This window comes from Xenopus tropicalis, chromosome 5 (genome assembly GCF_000004195.4).
Source record: "Xenopus tropicalis strain Nigerian chromosome 5, UCB_Xtro_10.0, whole genome shotgun sequence".
NCBI classification, from domain to species: domain Eukaryota; kingdom Metazoa; phylum Chordata; class Amphibia; order Anura; family Pipidae; genus Xenopus; species Xenopus tropicalis.
The window spans coordinates 91,857,542-91,877,753 of NC_030681.2; the positions used below are offsets into that span (position 1 = coordinate 91,857,542).

Below are 20,212 nucleotides of genomic sequence, written 5' to 3' on the forward strand. Positions count from 1 at the left end.
GATATTACCTTTGGTGACAACCAGTGCTGGGCCAAGATGGCTGGGCACCCTAGACAACCCAGCCGGCCACCTTGCCCCCACCGCTGTTGCTCATTTGTGTGCATTCACAAGGGCCCAGAATGGGGGTAGGTGACAGAAAAGGTATGTGCTTAGTGCCGCCCACAGTTGTGCCCTAGGGACATGCCACTAGTTACAGCCCCTAAAGCTTTTAGTAACATTATTCATTGTCATTTCAGAACTGACCATAGCTGCAATTAGTTCAGTTACTATTCTTCTTATTAAAAGGAGGTCATCTAACAGATGGGAATCTTTTTGCTGCAAGTGTGTATGGCCTCTAGGCAAGCCAGATACTGTGCACATTAGAAAGCCATGGCTCCTCTTATTGTTGGAAACACCAACTGCATTCTCATAGAATCTCAGCATGGTCTGCAAAGAAATTAGGTGCCACAGATGCCCAGTCAGTTGGGCTGTAATGTAGAAATTGTTTGAAGGAGCAGGCATGGCCCCATTACTGAAGGTTTTTATCCCATAGGCCAGTGATCCCCAACCAGTGGCTCGTCTCTCCAACCCCTCGGATGTTGCTCTGAGTGGCCATAAAGCAGGTGCTTATTTTTAAATTCCTGGCTTAGAAGCAAGTTTTGGTTGGGTAAAAAACAGGTGTACTTCCAAAGAGAGCCACCTGTAGGTTGCCAGTCCATATAGGGGCTACCAATTAACCAATCATAGTCCTTATTTGGCACCCCAGGTACATTTTTCATGCTTGTGTTGCTCCACAACACTTTTTACAATTGAATGTGGCTCACAGGTAAAAAAGGTTGGGAACCCCTGCCATAGGCATACAGAGCTGTCTATCACTACTTTTGTATTAGAATTAATTTGATCTGTTCTGAAGAACTGACCCCAGTCGTGATCTTCTTCAAATGCCACCAGTTATGTTGCATCACTCTTCCTTTACTTTTAGCAACCCTCACCCACACACACCACACTCCTTTTAGTTGTGCCCGAGGGTGGGGTGGAACACCAATGTTTCTGCTAGGGAGCAGGCCTGGGTTGAAAGGGCCAAGAAGGGCTGGGGCCCATCGCATTTTCCCGGTGCTACGCCAGCCCAGTCCAATTGTGTATACCAAGTGAAGTTATTTACCAGCAAGCAAAGGGCATAATTCATCTTTTTCACAACAAAAACATATTTAGAATCACACAACAGAACTGGCAGGTTATGTGCACAAAATTTTATTAAATAAATTAAGTTAAAACTAAGAAATTTCAAGCTCTCAAGCATTTCATTAAGGCAAATACATTATACCAAGGTATGTGTGATAACGTATCTGTAAAATTAGTTAATGGTACCTGCTTCATCTGATGGAAAAGGGAAACAAATTATAAGAAGGAGAAACATCGTACCCCGTTTGACATATGACAAAGATGCATGACATAAAGGCACATGAGACATTATTTAAAAAAAAAAAGATTACAAAACGTTTGTTTGTTTGGCTATGGCGATGCAGACATTCCAAATAAGTTAGTTCTAATGAGCTGAGACACTGAAAAATCATTAATAACTCAGGTTTTAGTGTGACTCTACCAACCTGAATGAAATTTGAAATGCCAAACTGCAATTAAGCTAGTTGTGCTTCGGACATCTTCCCAAAAAGGATCTGGCAATTCAGTCTTAACCATAGAATATAGATATTTATTTATAAATTGTCAACAGAAATTTGCTTTATGGCAGCAGCTTTCTACCTGTCTGTTTGGAACCAGGTGTGTCATTTAAAATAAGCAGGAAAAGTGGCATGTCCCTAAATCTTATGTGTGTGGCTATATACACAGGAGATTAATTTCAGCTGCATTTGCAGCCTTCTTAGAAGAAAAACTATGTTTTACTGTTTCTCCTGTATTGGGGCTTTTCTTCATTATTCTATCACCCTGCTTTACGTTCTTTTACTCTCACCTATATTTATCCATTCACCTGTTCCAAATGTATCTGCATTCCCTTTATCCCCCAACCCCCACTCTAAAGACAGAAAATCAAAGGTTTAAATATCAAAGAATTACTTAAAATGCCAAATAATTATTGGCTGGAGTGCAGGTAAATCAGACTGCAAAATTATTCAATATGTCAAGAGAACAATGGCAAAACCCATGCTGGCATGAAACAACAATAAGAAGTTGAACTCAGAAAGAAGAATAGCTGTTACAAGTTTAAGCTCATTAATAGGAATAAATGGATACTTAAGGGGGCAATAACGGGGGCAACAAACAAGGCTTGAGTTAAAGTTGTGCTCCACTTTTTGCATTGAAATAATCCAATTTTTGAGCAGTACTAACACATTATTGTTTGTTCCCTTAGTAAATCTGCAGAGTTTACAGTGTTTATTTAGATAATATTTGATACCCTTTTCATTAGTTGTATTTTCATTAGATGTATGTTAAACATATTCCCTTTATCGATACACCAAAGTGGCTATAATTTATATATTTATTTAAGTCACTCCACAGAGCTGGTGCATGTGTTTGCTTGAACTATGCCAACCTATGCAAACAAAGAAAGCTTTATTTTGATTCCCTGCGGTCATTTGGGGCTACGTCATCTACCCTTCCTAGTAGCGGCAACTCCAAATTCACACAAGGCATTGTCATAGACAAAAGATATTGTGCATATAAACGTGAGGAGAAAAAGTCTGTTTTTCATTCATGGAGAGGTAAAAAAAATTGGGCAAGAAGAAACCAAATGAGCGGGGACTGCAAGCAGTGCTCAACTGGCCTTAATTAATAGTGATCAGAATGATTCAGTGACAAATGAAATCACATGTAGGCAAGTATGACCATTTAAATCCTGGCTGGTTAGTTAGCCTGGAACTAGACAGAACTGATATACATACATATATATGTGTGTGTATATATATCCATATATAAATATATTTCTTTATTTATATACATACATATATATGGTATACATATAGCCTGCAGCCCAGCCCCTTCATACTTTTTTTGTCTTTAAAGCAACATCCCTGTAGCCAATTTATATAGACATGGAGAGTAGTATGTAAGATACATGATATAAGTACATTAACATACTATGGTTACAAATGGACAGCCAAGTATGCTTCTTCAGAATAAATAAGGAGGCAGAACTTACATCATAGGAAACAGTTCAAGTCCTTTGCAGATACATAAAGTAAGATTAAGACTGCAGTGACAATTTCTGATATGGAATAAAAGTTTATAGCAAAAAATAATTATAATAAAAATTGCTTCTACTGTAGAACTTGGGACATCAACCTGAAAGTGATGCGCCATTTTTGCCACAGCACTAAGTCACCAAAAATATACAGAAAATTAACATTCATTTCATGTTAGCATTAAAATAACAGGCGGAAATGAGTCAGTGTGTACATCCTGTTGCATCTAGCAGCTGTTCAAACCCAATGTTACTTCTTTTCATGGTGCTTCACTAGCAGCTGTAACATTTTTGTTGTAAACATCAACTTTTGGACAATTTCAAAGTGCTCTAGAATCTACTTTCAATTTATGTACCATGAAAGAGTATAAACCTCTAAATTTCCCATTTTACTTGGGTCCTATTTCAGTATCAGCTGTGTAGGTTAGTTGGCCTTTAAACCAACTACCTACTGCACTGAAGGGTTGTTCAGGTGTAAATTTGTATCTGGGTAGCCATCGCTGAAGCATGCATTTTCATGCAACTAGAAAGTAGGGCTCATAGAACTGCCGTTCAATTTCTTCCTGATCCTTGCACAGTTAACCTTAAGAACTTTCTAAAGAGTTCATGCAATGGTATGTATGACTAATGGAATTTTTTTAAGCCTATAAAAACCCGGGGTTTATTTGTGTCTAACATTAGGAAGGCTAAGTGTTTCAGTACCATCCCTAGTTTTGCAAATGCTTTGAGATGATCTTGATATTCCAGTCCTCAAAGAATCAGATAACAGAGAAGTCTCTACAGTAGACTGAGAGGCAGCATCAAATGTCTCTGTGTCTAACTCTTCGTCTTCTATAAACAGTTTGGACTCCTTCCATTCTGGGTACATTTCTTGGCTGCCTCTCGAGACACTGGAGTCACTACATGAAAGCTGAGCATTGAGCTCTTCTGTTGATTGAATTAAATTTTGTACAGAAAATGATTTGCTAAAATCCTTGTGTGTGAAAGGATTGGAGGACAATAAGCCACTCTCTGCTTCAAGGCTTTTCCTCCTTACAAAATGTCTAACTAAACTGGTTTGTGCACGCGGCACATTTTCTTTTGAGGCAACGAGGCAGGAGGAGACATCACAACTGTCTTCTTTTGTGGTCATTGGAATAATGTGAGTTGCTTCAGGTTTGCTGATATGCCTTAAGGTTGGCGCAGGTGGTAATTGTAACGTTGTTGGCGTTGCTGGCTTTGAGGCCTGGAGTATTTGGTTTGATATACTGTTTGTCGTACTAGCAGGTCCATCGCCTGGATTGGATGTTGCGTGACTATGCGTGGCTGGACTAAATGCATAGTAGGGGGGACTATTAAATTCATTTGGTGTCAGTACAAATCCACGTGGGATGTTGGCACTAGCTGATCTTGTGATTGTTCCACTATTTTGTGCAGAGTTTGACACATCTTTACCATCTGTTGGACTTTGATAATCTGAAGTTTGTTCACATTCAAAAAGTGGCATCTGAAGTGATGCCAAGGTCAGGGCTGAGGCAGATCCTTTCTTTAAGACCTGCTGGTAAATATCAAGTAGGCTGTCTAGCTTTGACTCGATGGACTGTACCTGTATATTCATAAGGAAAAAAGCAGTTAATAGCCTTTCTAACCAACAAACAACATATGTGATTTGTAAGATTTTCAATGACAGGGAAAATATATAGCTAATGTACTCCAGAGCCCAATTAATGTGTTCTATTCATTTAATTTGTGTTATCTACTGTACTAATGAGTGCAGCGCGTTTCAAGAAATATTTAATTGAAAACTAAATCTGACCTATTTAATTCAGTCGTGGGCAGAGATATTTAAACAGATTCTCCCCTTTGGTTAAAACCATGTTTAATTAACTCCTTTCTATTTACACAGTTACACATAGTAACAATGGGCAATAATGAGCTAAATCAATAGTATGGCTTCCAGACCAATTGAGGTCATCAGGACAGGACTGCATTAACATGTCGATACAGCCGACTGCCCGATGGGAAAATCAAAATGGTCCCGACTGGTATCTGCCTGGTTTGTGGCCAGATATTGATAGGAAAGGCATATCTATGGGCCCCATACACAGCCAATTAGCCACCAACTTGGTCTGGAAAAAACTCCCCAAAATTAAAATGATAAAAGTTGGCATCTAAAAACAGTGAAGGACCGGTAAAGGACATTTTGAGTATAAATAAATAGCAGCAACCAAAACACCACATTCCATAGCCCTTGCAATGCAATGCATGACAAAACACTTGTGTGTAGAATCCCTAAAGGTTAGCATATTATCTGAGTGGTTGCTATGGTTTAACTGCTCTGGCACAGTTTAGTACCTATGTTTATAAATGCTAAAAATCATATTGTCTTTTTTTTTTAAAAAAAAAACAAAAGTCTTTTACCCACCTGGCAAAAAATAGTTGGTGTCACTGTTATTCATACCAAAAGAAATGGTTAGCTTTTTTATTATTATTTTTTAGAAAATTGGCAACCCTGGTTCTCCATATAAAAGATGGTCAAATTGAGTAACTTAGATAACACATTAGCTTGTTTGCTAATAGCAACCAATCAGCAATTAGCTTTGAGCAGTCTAATACAAATTATAAAATAAAAGAAAGTTGCTATGGGTAACTGGACTTTTTCAATTTAGCATGTTTGTAAATCAGCCCCAATGTCTTCTGGGATCTCCTCAAGGACATAAGGGAACACAAGTGTTATAACAGAGCCAGTGGCTGCTGTAGTATCTACAAGAACATACATCTCAGGATGTGTCCTGACCAATATGAAATATTACTGTATGTGTGTGAAACAGGTCACCTTACTCAGTGGGGGGAGTACAGTAGATGGTAATTATAAACTTAAATTGAGATGAATGATTTACATAGGGCAACATCCACTCCTAGGGGCAGATTTATCTAAATGTGTGGTTAAGAGTTCCATTCATTCCTATGGAATATTTAGAAGTGTATTTATCAAATGACGAGTTCTAACTTTTACCCATTGATTGACAGGCTTCTAAAAATCCCATAGGAATGAATAGAATGTAGGTGAGTTTTGATGTATTTAAACTTACATTTTAATAAATCTGCCCTCTAGGTTGTGTATTGTGTAACAATAGTTATTGTCAGTATAGATAGCCATGACAGAATTAATACACTTTACCTGTTTCTCTACTTTCACTACTCGACCCAACATACTGAGATCATCACCTGCTTCAATCTCAGATGGGTTTTTCTCACGACTCTTCTTATCTGTAGATATCTGTCCCTTTCCAAGAATTTGGTCAACTCTGTTAAAAAAACCCAAAAAACAATGAAACAAAGTAACACTGCGAACAATGCAAGCAACTTATTCATAAAATTCCATGAAAATGAAATAATACATAAACATATACTAGCACACATATATACTGATACAACATCAATTTCCACAGCCAATTGCCATCTTACCGGACTGCATGTAAAACCTCTCTGTGTGTTTGCCAGGGCTTTGACTAGCGAGTTACCAACACCTTTTAAACCAGCTTACAAAAAAAAAAGGTGTAGAAACATAGAATTCCAGTGATTCTAGTTGATTTACAACTGCCCCCGGCTGGTGCTACTCTTTGTAAAAAACACACTGAGCTCTGTGCCCCCATTGGGTTTTAGTGTATGGACATTAAAAACTTTTTTTGAGATTTCTCTATATTGCGTGTGTGCAGGATTTTAAGATAAAAGAAGATGATGGTGGTGTGGCACTAGAATTACTGGGTGTGCCTAACAGCTTGGCACCCTCCAGCAGTAGTATAACTAGGAACTGAAGGCTTAAGAAATGGGTTAAGCACCCGCAGTTCCTATATCCATTATTGGTTGTAACTAAGACCAACCAGGCCCCCCCCAAACAATATACGGGTTCTACCAGATGTCCCTACCTAGTTAGCCAGCAAGCCAACTCCCACAAACATTAATGTTTTGGTTTGGTGGAATTCAATACAGCAGACCCCGGGGCCACAGGGCCTGTTGTAGTTGTGCCACTGCCCTCCATTGAACTTAGCTTTCTTTCTCGTTTGAAGGGTCAAGAGTAAGATGTAGTGTAGTGCTCTTAATATATCACTACGGGGCATATTTATTATGCTGTGTAAAAAGAATTTGCCAAAAAACAGTGTAAAAAGCTGTGTAAAATAAGTGGAGAAGATTGCTGTTTAAATGCCAGATTTTCCGCCTTTATTTCACGTAAGTTCCGGTGGAAGAAAAAAAATCACAAAAAAATTACGCCGATTTTTACACGGCGAAGCCTGGCAATGTGTGGCAAATTTATATGCCAATCCACACTCACCAGCACACCCTGGCCTTTCCACTCTGTTCCACCCGGTGCACAGTATTTAGAGAGACGTCGGCACTCTCCACCACGATCCAAATAGCACAAAATACCGGCACAACAGGATTTGTTTAAGCGGGATAAACCCTGCTGATTTTAATAGTAGCAAACCATGTAACGTTTCGGGGGCACGCCCCTTTGTCAGACATAACGACCAGTGCAGCAGTGCAGTATTTTAGCAGCAATGAGTGATGTCATTGTGTGATGTCATTGCTGCTACACTTTAAATATTGCACTGCTGCACTGGTCGTTATGGCTGACGAAGGGGCATGCCCCCGAAACGTTACATGGTTTGCTACTATTAAAATCAGCAGGGTTTATCCCGCTTAAACAAATCCTGTTGTGCCGGTATTTTGTGCTATTTGAATGTGTGGCAAATTGCCCAGTCTAATCTAACTTGGGTATGTAAAATTGAGGTTTCACTGAGTTAGGTATATTAGGTGTTACTAACCGTGTTTGAAGGCTCTTTATTCGGCACAACATATCAAGGTGGCCAGCAGAATACTGCTCAATAACATCTTTCACATCATAAGGGCGTAAGGTTTCCTTAAATTTTCTCTTTGCTACATGGAACTTCATGATCCTGTTGAAGAAATAAAGGTATACTACAATATCACAAGGATCACATTATATGTATGCATATATAAATATATATTATGTATTTAGGAACGACAAAGCTACCTTAATGATATTGTGTTGTACGTTACAAACTGTACCCTCACTGATCAGAAACTAGGGATGCACCGAATCACAGATTCTGTGTGTTGCTGCTTTCTTATCAGAAATACTTTCCTTTCTGTTTAATAGGTACAGTCTTACAGCTCGTGTGCCCATTTCAAAGGCTTTTCTTAACCAGAGTATCTTTACGCAGTATAGATGGATCTATGAGACTCTTTTTAAATGACTAAAACAAAATGCACTCTTGAGGGAGGGGGCGTGGTAAAATGTCGCTATTTGCTGTACAATCAGACATATCGGGGCAGATTTATCAAAATGTGTGTTTAGAACTTAATGAATAAAAACTTACTCACATTCTGTTCATTCCTATGAGTTTTTTAAGGAGCATATTTATCAATAAGTGAAAGTTAGAACTCACCATTTTATAAATATGCTTCTAAAAACCCACAGAAATTAATAGAACATGGGTGAGTTTTTATTGTATTAAGCCCTAAACTCACATTTTGATAAATCTGCCCCATCAAGTCGCTCCTTTCTGAAAAAAGATAATACTTGGGGCGGATTTATCAAAATGTGAGTTTAGGGCTTGATACAATAAAAACTCACCCATGTTTCATTCATTTCTATGGGATTTTTAGAAGCATATTTAGAAAATGGTGAGTTCTAACTTTCACCCATTGATAAATATGCTTCTAAAAAACTCCCATAGGAATGAACACAACGTAAGTCAGTCTTTATGTATCGAGTTCTAAACTTACATTTTGATATATCTGCCCCTTGGTGTTGCTGTTTAAATTCACAGGTAGTTTGTTATTTATAAAAGTACTCACAAGAGGGCATCAATGAACCATAAAATGAAAAAGTGTATTTCTCAGTTATAAAATGAACTACAACTGTATGATAAGAGTCAGACAGCTTAACAATCCTCCCCATCTCATATATTAGTTCTTTATCTCATAAAAACCCACGCTTAATGCATTTTTATTTCCACCCTTTACTTAAATATTGCTGATTCTACCCATAACCAGCCGCCTAGAATTTTAATTGATTAACTCAATAATCTGTTTCCAGAAAATGTCAGCTTAATCCATGTTTCTCATATTTATGGGTAAAACATATTATTTCTAACAAAGACTGTGAAGGAGATGTTGCATCAAAGGGAGGAAGTTCTGTAAAGAATAAAATTCTAGGTGGTTGATCTTTTGGAGAGGAATAAGAACAGGAAGAAATAGAATCAAGGAAGGAAGCTACATGGACAGGCACTGGGAAAGTGAGATGACATGTGGCCTAAATAGGCAATATGATTTACATTTGATCTGTAACTGGAAAGGCACTCATTTTTATGTGATTCTGTGTTCTGTAGAGATTTAACTTATGTTTTCCCTGTAGAAGTTAGTTACAGGGATATGACTTGCATAAACTAGACCTGAGGTGGGTTCTTTTATGTGGCTACTACTCCTCAATAAGAATTTAGTAATGCACAATCCCATAATTTTATGTTAAATTGATTTGTGGGATGTTCAAATAAGTGGATTTTTAAGTTATTTTGCTTTGGAAACTGTTATTATATGGATGCTCTGTAATAATCAAAGGATAAAAAAAGGGTCACTAACACATTGCAGCAAAACGCAACATTTTCAAAGCAAATGGCCAGGATTTTTTTTACCCACAAAGCAGTGTTTTCCCCACAGTAGCACATAGGGAGTTGCACTCAGTGCATAAAATTAAAATTAATTGCACTACGTGTTCTTTGTGGTTGTGATCAGTTAGCTTAAAGGGGTAGTTCACCTTTAAATTCACTTTTAATATAATGTAGACTGATATTCTTTGACAACTTACAATTGGTCCTCTTTTATTTTTAATGATTTTTCAGTTATTTAGCTTTTTGTTCAGCGGCTCTCCATTTGGCAATTTAGCAGCTATCTGGTTGCTAGGGTCTTATTTACCCTAGCAACCAGGTAGTGGTTTAAACAAGAGATGGGAATATGAATAGTTAAGGGGCCTGCATGGAAAAATAAGTAATAAAATATCATCAACATCAACAATCATTTTTGGCCCCCATTTGAAATAGGAAAATAGAAAATAGGAAAAAGGCAGAAGAGAAAGGCAAATTATTCAAAAAATTAGGAAGACCAATTGCAAAGTTGCTAGGAATAGGCCATTTTATAACATACTAAAAGTTAACTTAAAAGTGAACCACCCCTTTAGATCTGTTTACGTTAGTTTTATAGCAAGAAAGGCAGTGGGTACTGACACCCCAGGCACATTATATACAGGGAGACGCAGTCTGTATTTACAAAACCAGCACATTATATGCCGTGAGAAGCAGTGGGTACAGATGGCAGATATTCAGACCCTGGCACTACAACACTGGCACAGATACACAACATTGGCCCCACTGTAACTAACTAGAAATGAACAAAACAATGACAAAAATAAAATTAAAAAAAATAGTAAGTGCAAAAAACAACAACAACAAATATATAAAAGCACAATGAGCTTTTTCAGGGGGAAAGAGTTAATTTACCATCCATCTGTTAGGATAGGTGATAGATTATATATTATTTTAGATATCAGGTCAGGCAAAAAAACATTTAATGTCAGCTAGTGCTTCAGCCTTTAGAACTGTATAGTACCTGTGGGAGTGGGATGAAATCTGCAGCAAAAGTTGAGAGTTGGTTCTTAGGTAAAGTTACAGTCTGCAGATTCTTCTTTTCAGTCTTCATTTCTGCACTGCCTTCAGTCTGTAATATCTCCCGAGCCCTGTTTGCATCTGTGCTTTGATTGGTCAATGTTACTGTCTGTCAAGAAAGCTGTGCTCTGATTGGTGAATCCACAAGAAGAAAGATCCAATCAGAGCACAGCAGAACGGGCTTGCAGGAACAGAAGATTTTCAGGACAGTGCAGAAACGGAGTGAGGTTTTTTTTTGTTTGTTTGTTTGTTTTTTAATGTGCCAAGCAGGTTTGGGGATGCTTAGCTTCCCTTAGCCTTATTGAAAATCCACCTATGGGTAAGATGGTACTGTATGGTAAGTTATAACAGGTTGCATCCCCCTTGGCATTAGTAGCTTCCCACTTCCAAATATTTGGCAATACACATACACTGCTCCAGTTTTATTTGGAATAAAAATAATATGTGCTTCGATATGAAAACCCTCTGGAATTTACCATAAGGCTCCCAACCATTGCATACATTATTTAAACATTTAATAACACCTGCTTTATGTTGATGCTCAGGCAGGGGGTTCTATTATCTGGAAACTCACTACCCACAGAGATCAAAAACTGGCAAAACTGGCAATGCTAATCCCACCAGTATGTTTCTTGAAATAAGCAATTCTTTGTTTATGCCTGTAATAATAAGACAACTTCACAATTTCTTGTACTTAATATTATAAATATACCGTATATACTCGAGTATAAGCCGAGTTTTTCAGCACAGAAAACGTGCTGAAAAAGGAACACTTGGCTTATACTCGAGTAATGTACTATCAGCAGCTCATCCGGCATTCATCTCGCACCCTGCCCCCCCCCCCTTGTGAATGCGGACGTTCGCGTGCACACACATGCGCAGGGGGGGATGCGAGTCGAATGCCCGATGTGCTGCTGTTAGTACCTGACACATGCACAGGGGGGGGGGTGCGGAAACATGTTTGGAGCACTAGGAAGGTGGAAATTTAATACTGAACTATATCTTATATAGGGTGTATAAGGGTGCTTGCTGCTGTTTTCATTTTTTTTAAGATGCATCAATATTGATAATATTAGGCTAATATCTCTCTACTACATGCATCTTTCACTAAAACCCCCAACTTGATATTGATAGATACATGTCTACAAGCTGTTACTATGAATTGCAGAGGAAAATACCACTGTTGAGCCCAAGGCACTCAATGCCCCTTATTCTAAATGAACTTCCTTCTCCCACCTCCCCATGTCAGTAAATCTGTGTGGAGAAGGGATATACATAACTGCCATCTTTCCTGGCACAGTGGGTAGAACAGCACTCTCAGTTCTCACAGGCAGACAGGTTAATGTCAATATGCTTTCTGCTGAGAATGGGGGATCTATGTCAGCTCTATTATCAGTTCTCAAGCAATATCGTGTAACAAGATTATCCTGCTGTACTTCTTGTGCTGTCTCGCTCGCACCAGCCCTACTGGTGACACCCTAGGCTTATATTCAAGTCAATAAGTTTTTCCAGTTTTCTTAGGTAAAATTAGGCTTATATTCGGATATATGAGATTTACTTTCCCAGTCCCAGTCTATCATTCTCTTTATTCTTCATTCAATTAATCTCATGCCCCTTTTATCCCCACCTGCTTTTCACCTGCCTCCCATATCTATACCTTTTTTTTCATACAACCTCCTCTTTTTTCTCAACAGTATTCATCCACCAATTTACAATGCTACATTTACCCATACACTTTTCCCTTTATTCTAAATAGCACAAACACACAGTAAGTCTTATTCACTATTGGGATAAAAAAATAGGTGCCACTGGTAATGTTCTTTTCCAACAATGTAGCATTTTTAAAATTCTAACATAACTGTGCCCATTGTAACTTTACCTGTGTTATTTGGTTGGCAGACAAGCGTGACTTTAGTTGGGGCATGTGGCTGTAGGTACCACCTGGACCGTGCCAGACATAAGCTACAGGGCTGCATTTTATCCCTGTATGTTGAGCTTTGTCATAGCACAACAGGTGCAAGTCCTTTATGTAAAAACTTTTGATATCAGTGATTTTTGAGCATATAAACTTGACTATTGTTAAAAATTAGCTGGACTGAGTTTATTTATTTGCTTCAAAACAAAATGAGAACACTTTAACATCAACAATGATGATAATCAAATATCACCTCAATCTGCCTAAAAAGATGTTCTATATCTAAACTGATTTTTAAAATATACTTTTTGCAGATACAATTTTCTTTGGCGCACTGGTTTTCATTGCATTTTCTATGATGCTGATTAATGTACCGTATATACTCGAGTATAAGCCGAGTTTTTGAGCACAAAAAATGTGCTCAAAAAGTAACCTTCGGCTTATACTCGAGTATACCTCCCCCAACCTCCCTCCCTCCACTTGTGTCCGACTCTTGATCTGGCGATCTGGCGATGTAACGTGCTCGCACACCCCCCGTGCACGGACGGGGGGTTACGAGCGTGTTACATCTCCACCGCAACTAAAAGCAATTGGTGCTGTGTGCGCACTCGCTCACCTACGTCCGCAGGGGTGCGCGCGTTGCATTGCCAGCGCAACTTCAAGGTATTGGTGCTGTGCGTGCACTTGATCACATCCGTCCACGGGGGTGCACGCGTTACATCTCAAGCGCAACTTCAAGCAATTGGTGCTTGGTGCTGTGCGCGCACTCGCTCAACTCCTCAACTTAACACGCTGTGAACCCAATGCACCGGAAATCCCTACTGCCTTCTCACTGACTCACACTGAAGGCGGAAGTGGCGCTGCCTCCCCGCTGTACTTAGCCTTCTAGTTGCGGACTGAACGTTATCTGTGGGAGGATGATAACAGCGATCGATGTGTTTACTAACAAAAAAGGTTATTGTGCTTCTACCAGCATTTTGTGAGTGACTATTGACTGTAGCATGTGAAAGAACTGTCACCCATTTCGGGTTTTGATTATGTGCTGTTTTATGGGGCTTGTGGGGAAGCCTTGGCATCTTATTGCACCTGTGGGACACGCACCTTCACATTTAAACATACTGCCCTGCATTAAAATGTACTTATGCTTCTTAATTGTAAAAGCTTATCTCGCTTCTAAACAGTGATCATGCTGTTTAGCTAAGCACCTGCAGCTCTGATTTAAAAGAATTGTTGAAACCAGAAAAGGCAAATCCATCTAACTCCTACTTACACAAGTACATATAGACACACGTCTGTCCATGGGAGGGGGGGCGGTTTGCGAGCGCGTTACATCAGCAGGATGAACACAAGTGGAGGGAGGGAGGAAGGGACGGTGGGTGCACGCAACGAGCGCGTTACATCTGCACAACGAGCCAGAGTAAGTAATTGGTACAATAACTTATTATTTACAAAAATTAAATTTGTATTAAGTCCAGCATCAAGAATTATTTTGCCCTAGTAACTACTATTGTAGTACTGTGGTGGGACTTGTACACTGGTGTCCAAGTACTTATAATAATTGTTGATAATTAGTATGGCAGCTTCCTTAGCGTTCCTAAACTTGCTTTTGTCTGCTGCTGTAGCATTTTTCTTTCCCTAAAGTTCTATTTTTATTTATCTGTTATTTATTTGATTATTGAAAATTAGCAGTAGCGGTTGCATTTCCCACCCTAGGCTTATACTCGAGTCAATACCTTTTTCCAGTTTTCTTAGGTAAAATTAGGTACCTCGGCTTATACTCGGATCGGCTTATACTCGAGTATATACGGTAATTATGGTCCATTACTGCAAAAGAAGAGACTAAAAATATCCAGAGATATTTATCTTTAGCCACTGAATGTCTTTTCTCACTAGAGCAAAATAAGGGTCTCAAGAGCTAAGAAAAAGATTGATTGCTTTATAAAAAAAACTGAGAAGAAAAAAATATTACATTTGTAATGATGAATTACCATCAGTTCTGTGCCTTATTTGCACAAGCGTTCAAGTATTTACATTGCTGGCGTAAGTATTTTTTCTTGCTGCGGTTCTTTAAGTGCTGACTGTAGTAGTTAATCTGAAATATATGATACAAATTATAGGAGATCTTTGGGAGAAGGTTTTGACATGAAATCCCAGGAAAATACAAATAGAACTCGCCACTGACTGGAGGTTTCAATCGCTATTTTACCTTACCCATGAAAAAGTACATTACAAGTAGTTCATATTCGCATAAAACTGTGCTCATTTACAACATACAAGAGATCATTGGGTCAGGCCTTTAAGTCTGTTCCATGCACTCATATTTGACTTGAAAAAATACATATGCTGAATGAAACATTGGTACTTGGTTCATTTAATAAAGGTGGGTTTAATAAGTGTTCGGTACTGTAGGAAAGATCTGGCAACCTTAGGTGGTTATTATAGCCAAGAACTATGCTTTAAACATCTTATTTTCTATTTAATAATTGAGTTAAAGTTATAGAAAGGAAAGTATCAAAAAACATTTGGAAAGGAAACACTTAAATGGGTAGTTCACCTTTAAATTTACTTTAATATGATTAATTGGTCTTTACTTTTTTATGGCTTTTTAGTTATTTAGGTTTTTATTCAGCAGCTCTCCATCTGGTATTTTAGCAGCTATCTGGTTGCTAGGGTCTTATTTACTCTAGCAACTAGGTAGTGGGTTAAACGAGAGATGGAACAATGTATAGTAGAAGGCCTGCATAGAAAGATAAGTAATAAAAAGTAACAATAATTATAAATGTGTAAGTGCACAGAGCACTAGATTTTGCCTGCCGGGGTCAGTGACCCCCCATTTGAAAGCTGGAAAGAGGCAGAAGAGAACTATAAAAACGACAAAAAACTATAAAAAATAAATAATAATAATAAAAAGTTGCTAGGAATAGGGCATTCTGTAACATACTAAAACGTAACTTTTAGCTAATTCACTAAAGGTCGACATCGATTATCGCATGCTTTTTTGCATTAAAAAGCATGCGATAAATAAGTCCTGATTCATTAAAGTCATTTTGCATGCGTTAATCCGGATATCGCATAAGCAAAAAACGCATCATCGCAAAGCGTTATTTCTAATGCAATGCGTTAATTAGCGAATAGAAATAGTACTAACGCATAATTCACAAAAGCATATGAAGCGTTAAACACGCAAAATATCGGATTAGCCTGTGCGAATATTAACACCTACTTGGGGCAGGCGGTACTTAAAGTGCAGAGACGTGAAACTAAACTGGTTAAGGGGATGGAAGATTTAAACTATGAGGTGAGACTGTCGAGGTTGGGGTTGTTTTCTCTGGAAAAGAGGCGCTTGCGAGGGGACATGATTACTCTGTACAAGTACATTAGAGGGGATTATAGGCAGATGGGGGATGTTCTTTTTTCCCATAAAAACAATCAACGCACCAGAGGCCACCCCTATAGATTAGAGGAACGGAGCTTCCATTTGAAGCAGCGTAGGTGGTTTTTCACGGTGAGGGCAGTGAGGTTGTGGAATGCCCTTCCTAGTGATGTGGTAATGGCAGATTCTGTTAATGCCTTTAAGAGGGGCCTGGATGAGTTCTTGAACAATCAGAATATCCAAGGCTATTGTGATACTAATATCTACAGTTAGTTTTAGTGGTTGTATATATAGTTTATGTATGTGAGTGTATAGATTGGTAGGTGTGGGTGCTGGGTTTACTTGGAAGGGTTGAACTTGATGGACTCTGGTCTTTTTTCAACCCTATGCAACTATGTAATTATGTAAAGTAAATTGTGGTTTGTGAGCTTTTGGCAACACAACATGGACTTTGCGGTGTGATTTTTTTTTAAGTATGTGTTGGCCCTAGAGTGATGCATCCTCCAGTCTTCAGGGAAATGGTAATTTTTAGAACAGTAGTTTTCAGAAAGTAATGGTTACGTGCGTAATATCGTGCGCTAAATATCGCACTCGGCAAAATATATCATGTCCGGCAGGAAATAACACACGCGGCGGGAAATAACGCAAGAAATCACTCAACGCGAGTTAAATAATACAAAGAACATCGCGTCTTAATTATGATAAGTGTCTTTTTAGTGAATTGAGCGTTACGTCGCAAAAAATAAGAAGTGATAACATTTTTAGCGCTCATTTTATGTATGTATTAGCGGCCAGCTAGTTGTGAAATGCATCACGGAACTCCTGCTGTGTAAGGTAATAGTTTTATTTAGAATATGGTACAGGAGCTAAAGGATAAATTGCTGGCATCATGTTAAAATGTTATTTTTATGGTACATGGTAAGAATGCTATCCTATAGTACCGTATTTTTCGGACCATAAGACGCACCGGACCATAAGACGCACCAATTTTTTGGGAAGGGAAATGAAGAAAAAAAGATTCTGAAACAAAGTGTCCTAAAATATTTTATGTGCATTAAAACCCAACCTGTACCAGCAGCACCCAACATATTGCCCCCCACCTGTACCAGCAGCACCCAACATATTGCCCTCCACCTGTACCAGCATATAGCCTACCGATATACTTTAAAAAAATGTTTTTACTTGCCCGTGTGGTCTCCGCAGGGCCCTCCTCTATTCACCGGCGCTTAGCTCTGGCGCATGCACAATGACGCGCATGCGTATGGGCATGCGCGTCATTGTGCATGCGCACAGCGCCATAGCTAAGCGCCGGCAAATAGAGGAGGGCCCTGCGGAGACCACATGGGCAAGTAAAAACATTTTTTTAAAGTATATCGGTAGGCTATATTCGGACCATAAGACGCAGGGACTTTTTCCCCCCACTTCTGGGGGAAAAAAAGTGCGTCTTATGGTCCGAAAAATACGGTATATAGTGTAGAGGTTCTATACATCCCTAAGTAGGCTCTATTGGCAGTGCCTATGTGTTTTTTGGAACACTGACTTGACTTGATTATGCAATATTCCTGGTACATTAGGAGACATTTATAAACTGGAAAAGCACGACTGCAATGGGCTCCTTAATAGACTATAAAGCACATTGATGTGGCATTTTTAACTTTAAAAAGGAGGGGTGGGGGAAGCTTTATGTTTCCCATGAAGGTATTTAATCCCATAATGCCTTCTACTGTAAGAAGGCTCTGCCCCGAAACATGAAGGGGCCTATTTATTATGCCGTGTAAAACAAATTCACCAAAAAAAATGTGTAAAAAGCTGTGTAAAATAAATGGAGAAGATCACTGTCCGAACGCCAGATTTTATGCTGTTATTTTATGTAAGTTCCAGCAAAAGAAAATATGCATAAAACAATTATGCTGATTTTACACCGGTTTTTACACTGTGAAGCCTGGTGATGTGTGGTGAATTTTTTCTCTGTTTTTTACACAGCATAATAAATATGCCCCGTAGTGTGCTGACGGCTAGTAAAAATAGCACTGCAGTTTGAATTGCTGCTTGGAGCTGTTTGATTCCTTTGTACTGCTTTGGTTATACTTTTGGGGTGGCGCACAGACACTTGAAATCCACAGCCATATGTTTTTTGATTTTTATGCACTGGAACCATAACATATATTTTATTACACTAGGGGGCAGATTTACTAATGCACAAACGCTTGGAGCATTCATTCGAACGCTCCGAGCATATTTTACGGACTTTTTCGGCGCTTGCACGACTTTTTCATACGCTTGCGCAAAAAAAGGTTTTCCCGCTGTTTACAATCGTTCGGTATGAAAATTTCGTGACTTTCGGATCACCAATACGATATTATTGTGACTAATAGGTTTTTTTTCGTAATCATTTTCGTGATATTTGCGATCTTCAGAAATTTTCGTATCCAATCCGAATTTTTCCTATTCGGGATTGAAACTCATGATTTGATAAATCTGCCCCTAGGGATACACCTGAGTGTGGATTTCCTCTTTTGGTGGAAAAAGCAGATCTTTTATTGAAAATTAAGGGGCATATTTATTATGCCGTGTAAAAAATGCCGACAAAATCAGCCACACATCACCAGGCTTCACTGAATAAAAAATTATGTAATTTTTAATGCATTTTTTAGAGCAACTTCTGCCTGAAAAAATGGCTTAAAATCCTTGATAAATTCACTATTTATTTTACACAGGTTTTTATACCATTTTTTAGCGAATTTCATTTTACACAGCATAAAAATAGATCCCTAAAGGTGTTATTATTTACCAACATGAAACTGAATGATTTAAAAAAAATGCAAATCTTTGATATTAATTTAGCAAAAAAAACTCTAATGTAAAACTTTGGCAACTGAAAGCTTGCGAGGTCCCATAGAAGTCAATGGGAGTTGTCCTCAGGCCCAAATTTGTGGCGAGGCCTAGGGCGGCCTAAATTTAGAGGCGGTGTGCGCCCAGCTGCATGTAAATTTTGCTCCCATAGGGAATGGGATGTGTAGAAAACTTCAGCGCGTCCCATCCATGTGCTCCATATGTGAGTGAAATAAGCGCACATGAACGCGATCAGGGGGGAACAGAAAAGGGGGCCAGCCTATGGGTGCCCTATAGTGAAATCCAGTGCTGGCTGCCCTAGTTAAAATTTCATTTCGAGCTTTTCAAATTTTTAAGCTTTTATTTCATCCCATTTTTTATAATCTGATTTTTTAAAATGAAGTTAGAATTCACATTTTTTTTAAAATGTGAGTTTAGTCGTAGAAGAAAAAAATACACAGTGCCACCCCCCAATACCTAACCGGACTGATAATAATAATATTATTCCAACAGGAATGAAGGGTAGGAGATATATGGATAATAAAAACTTATTATTGATCTGGGCCCTGTAGGGCATTCAACGAGTCTTATATATAAAGTACGTGTCAGTGCTTCCAATGTACTTTGAAATAAGAAGGAAACATTTTCTTTTCCACTCAGCTGGCAAATATAATGCTTTCTTTAAAAAGATCAATGAAAATTGCTGTTATTTCCCAGAGCCTGTTTTACAAGTTGCACTCTTGTAACAGTCAACGTCCACTGCTGAATCCTTGACCTAGTTCAGTGCATAAAATGATGCCAGGCCTAAAGAAAAGCAATGCATTTATATAGATTTCAGAAATTACTAGTCATTTTGATTACATATAGTTTGAAATAAATGCTCATACATTTAATCCTCAAGCATTATTTGCTTTTTGTTGGTTGCATTGTGCTGGATTCATAGATACCAAACATGCAAAAGATGATTTGTGAAGGGGCGAGGAAGATAACAAAAGGGAAAAAAGCTACATAAAAGAAAAAGCCCAGCAGCAATTACTAATAAAAATGCAAAAGCCTGATGGACTAATGGATATCAAGAAGTTATATGGGATATAATGGAGTTATAAAGCCTAATATATATATATATATATATATATATATATATATATATAATTCCCCACTGCAACTGTGGGGTCCGCTTTCTCCATAGT

General features: G+C 38.4%; 1 protein-coding gene across 4 annotated transcripts in view; it reads right to left on the reverse strand.

Annotated features, from left to right (window-relative positions):
* Window positions 1-1,207: 1,207 nt before the first annotated feature.
* Window positions 1,208-20,212, reverse strand: part of kcnq5 (potassium channel, voltage gated KQT-like subfamily Q, member 5) — a 291,724-nt gene continuing 272,719 nt past the window's right edge. For all 4 annotated transcript variants that reach the window (XM_002937155.5, XM_031902286.1, XM_031902285.1 and 1 more), the window contains 3 exons: window positions 7,984-8,115; window positions 6,339-6,465; window positions 1,208-4,763 (listed from right to left, as the gene is read on the reverse strand). In XM_002937155.5, coding sequence (XP_002937201.3) covers window positions 3,840-4,763; window positions 6,339-6,465; window positions 7,984-8,115 — 1,183 coding nt within the window. In that variant the 3' untranslated portion in view covers window positions 1,208-3,839. The remainder of the gene's footprint in view (window positions 4,764-6,338; window positions 6,466-7,983; window positions 8,116-20,212) is intronic.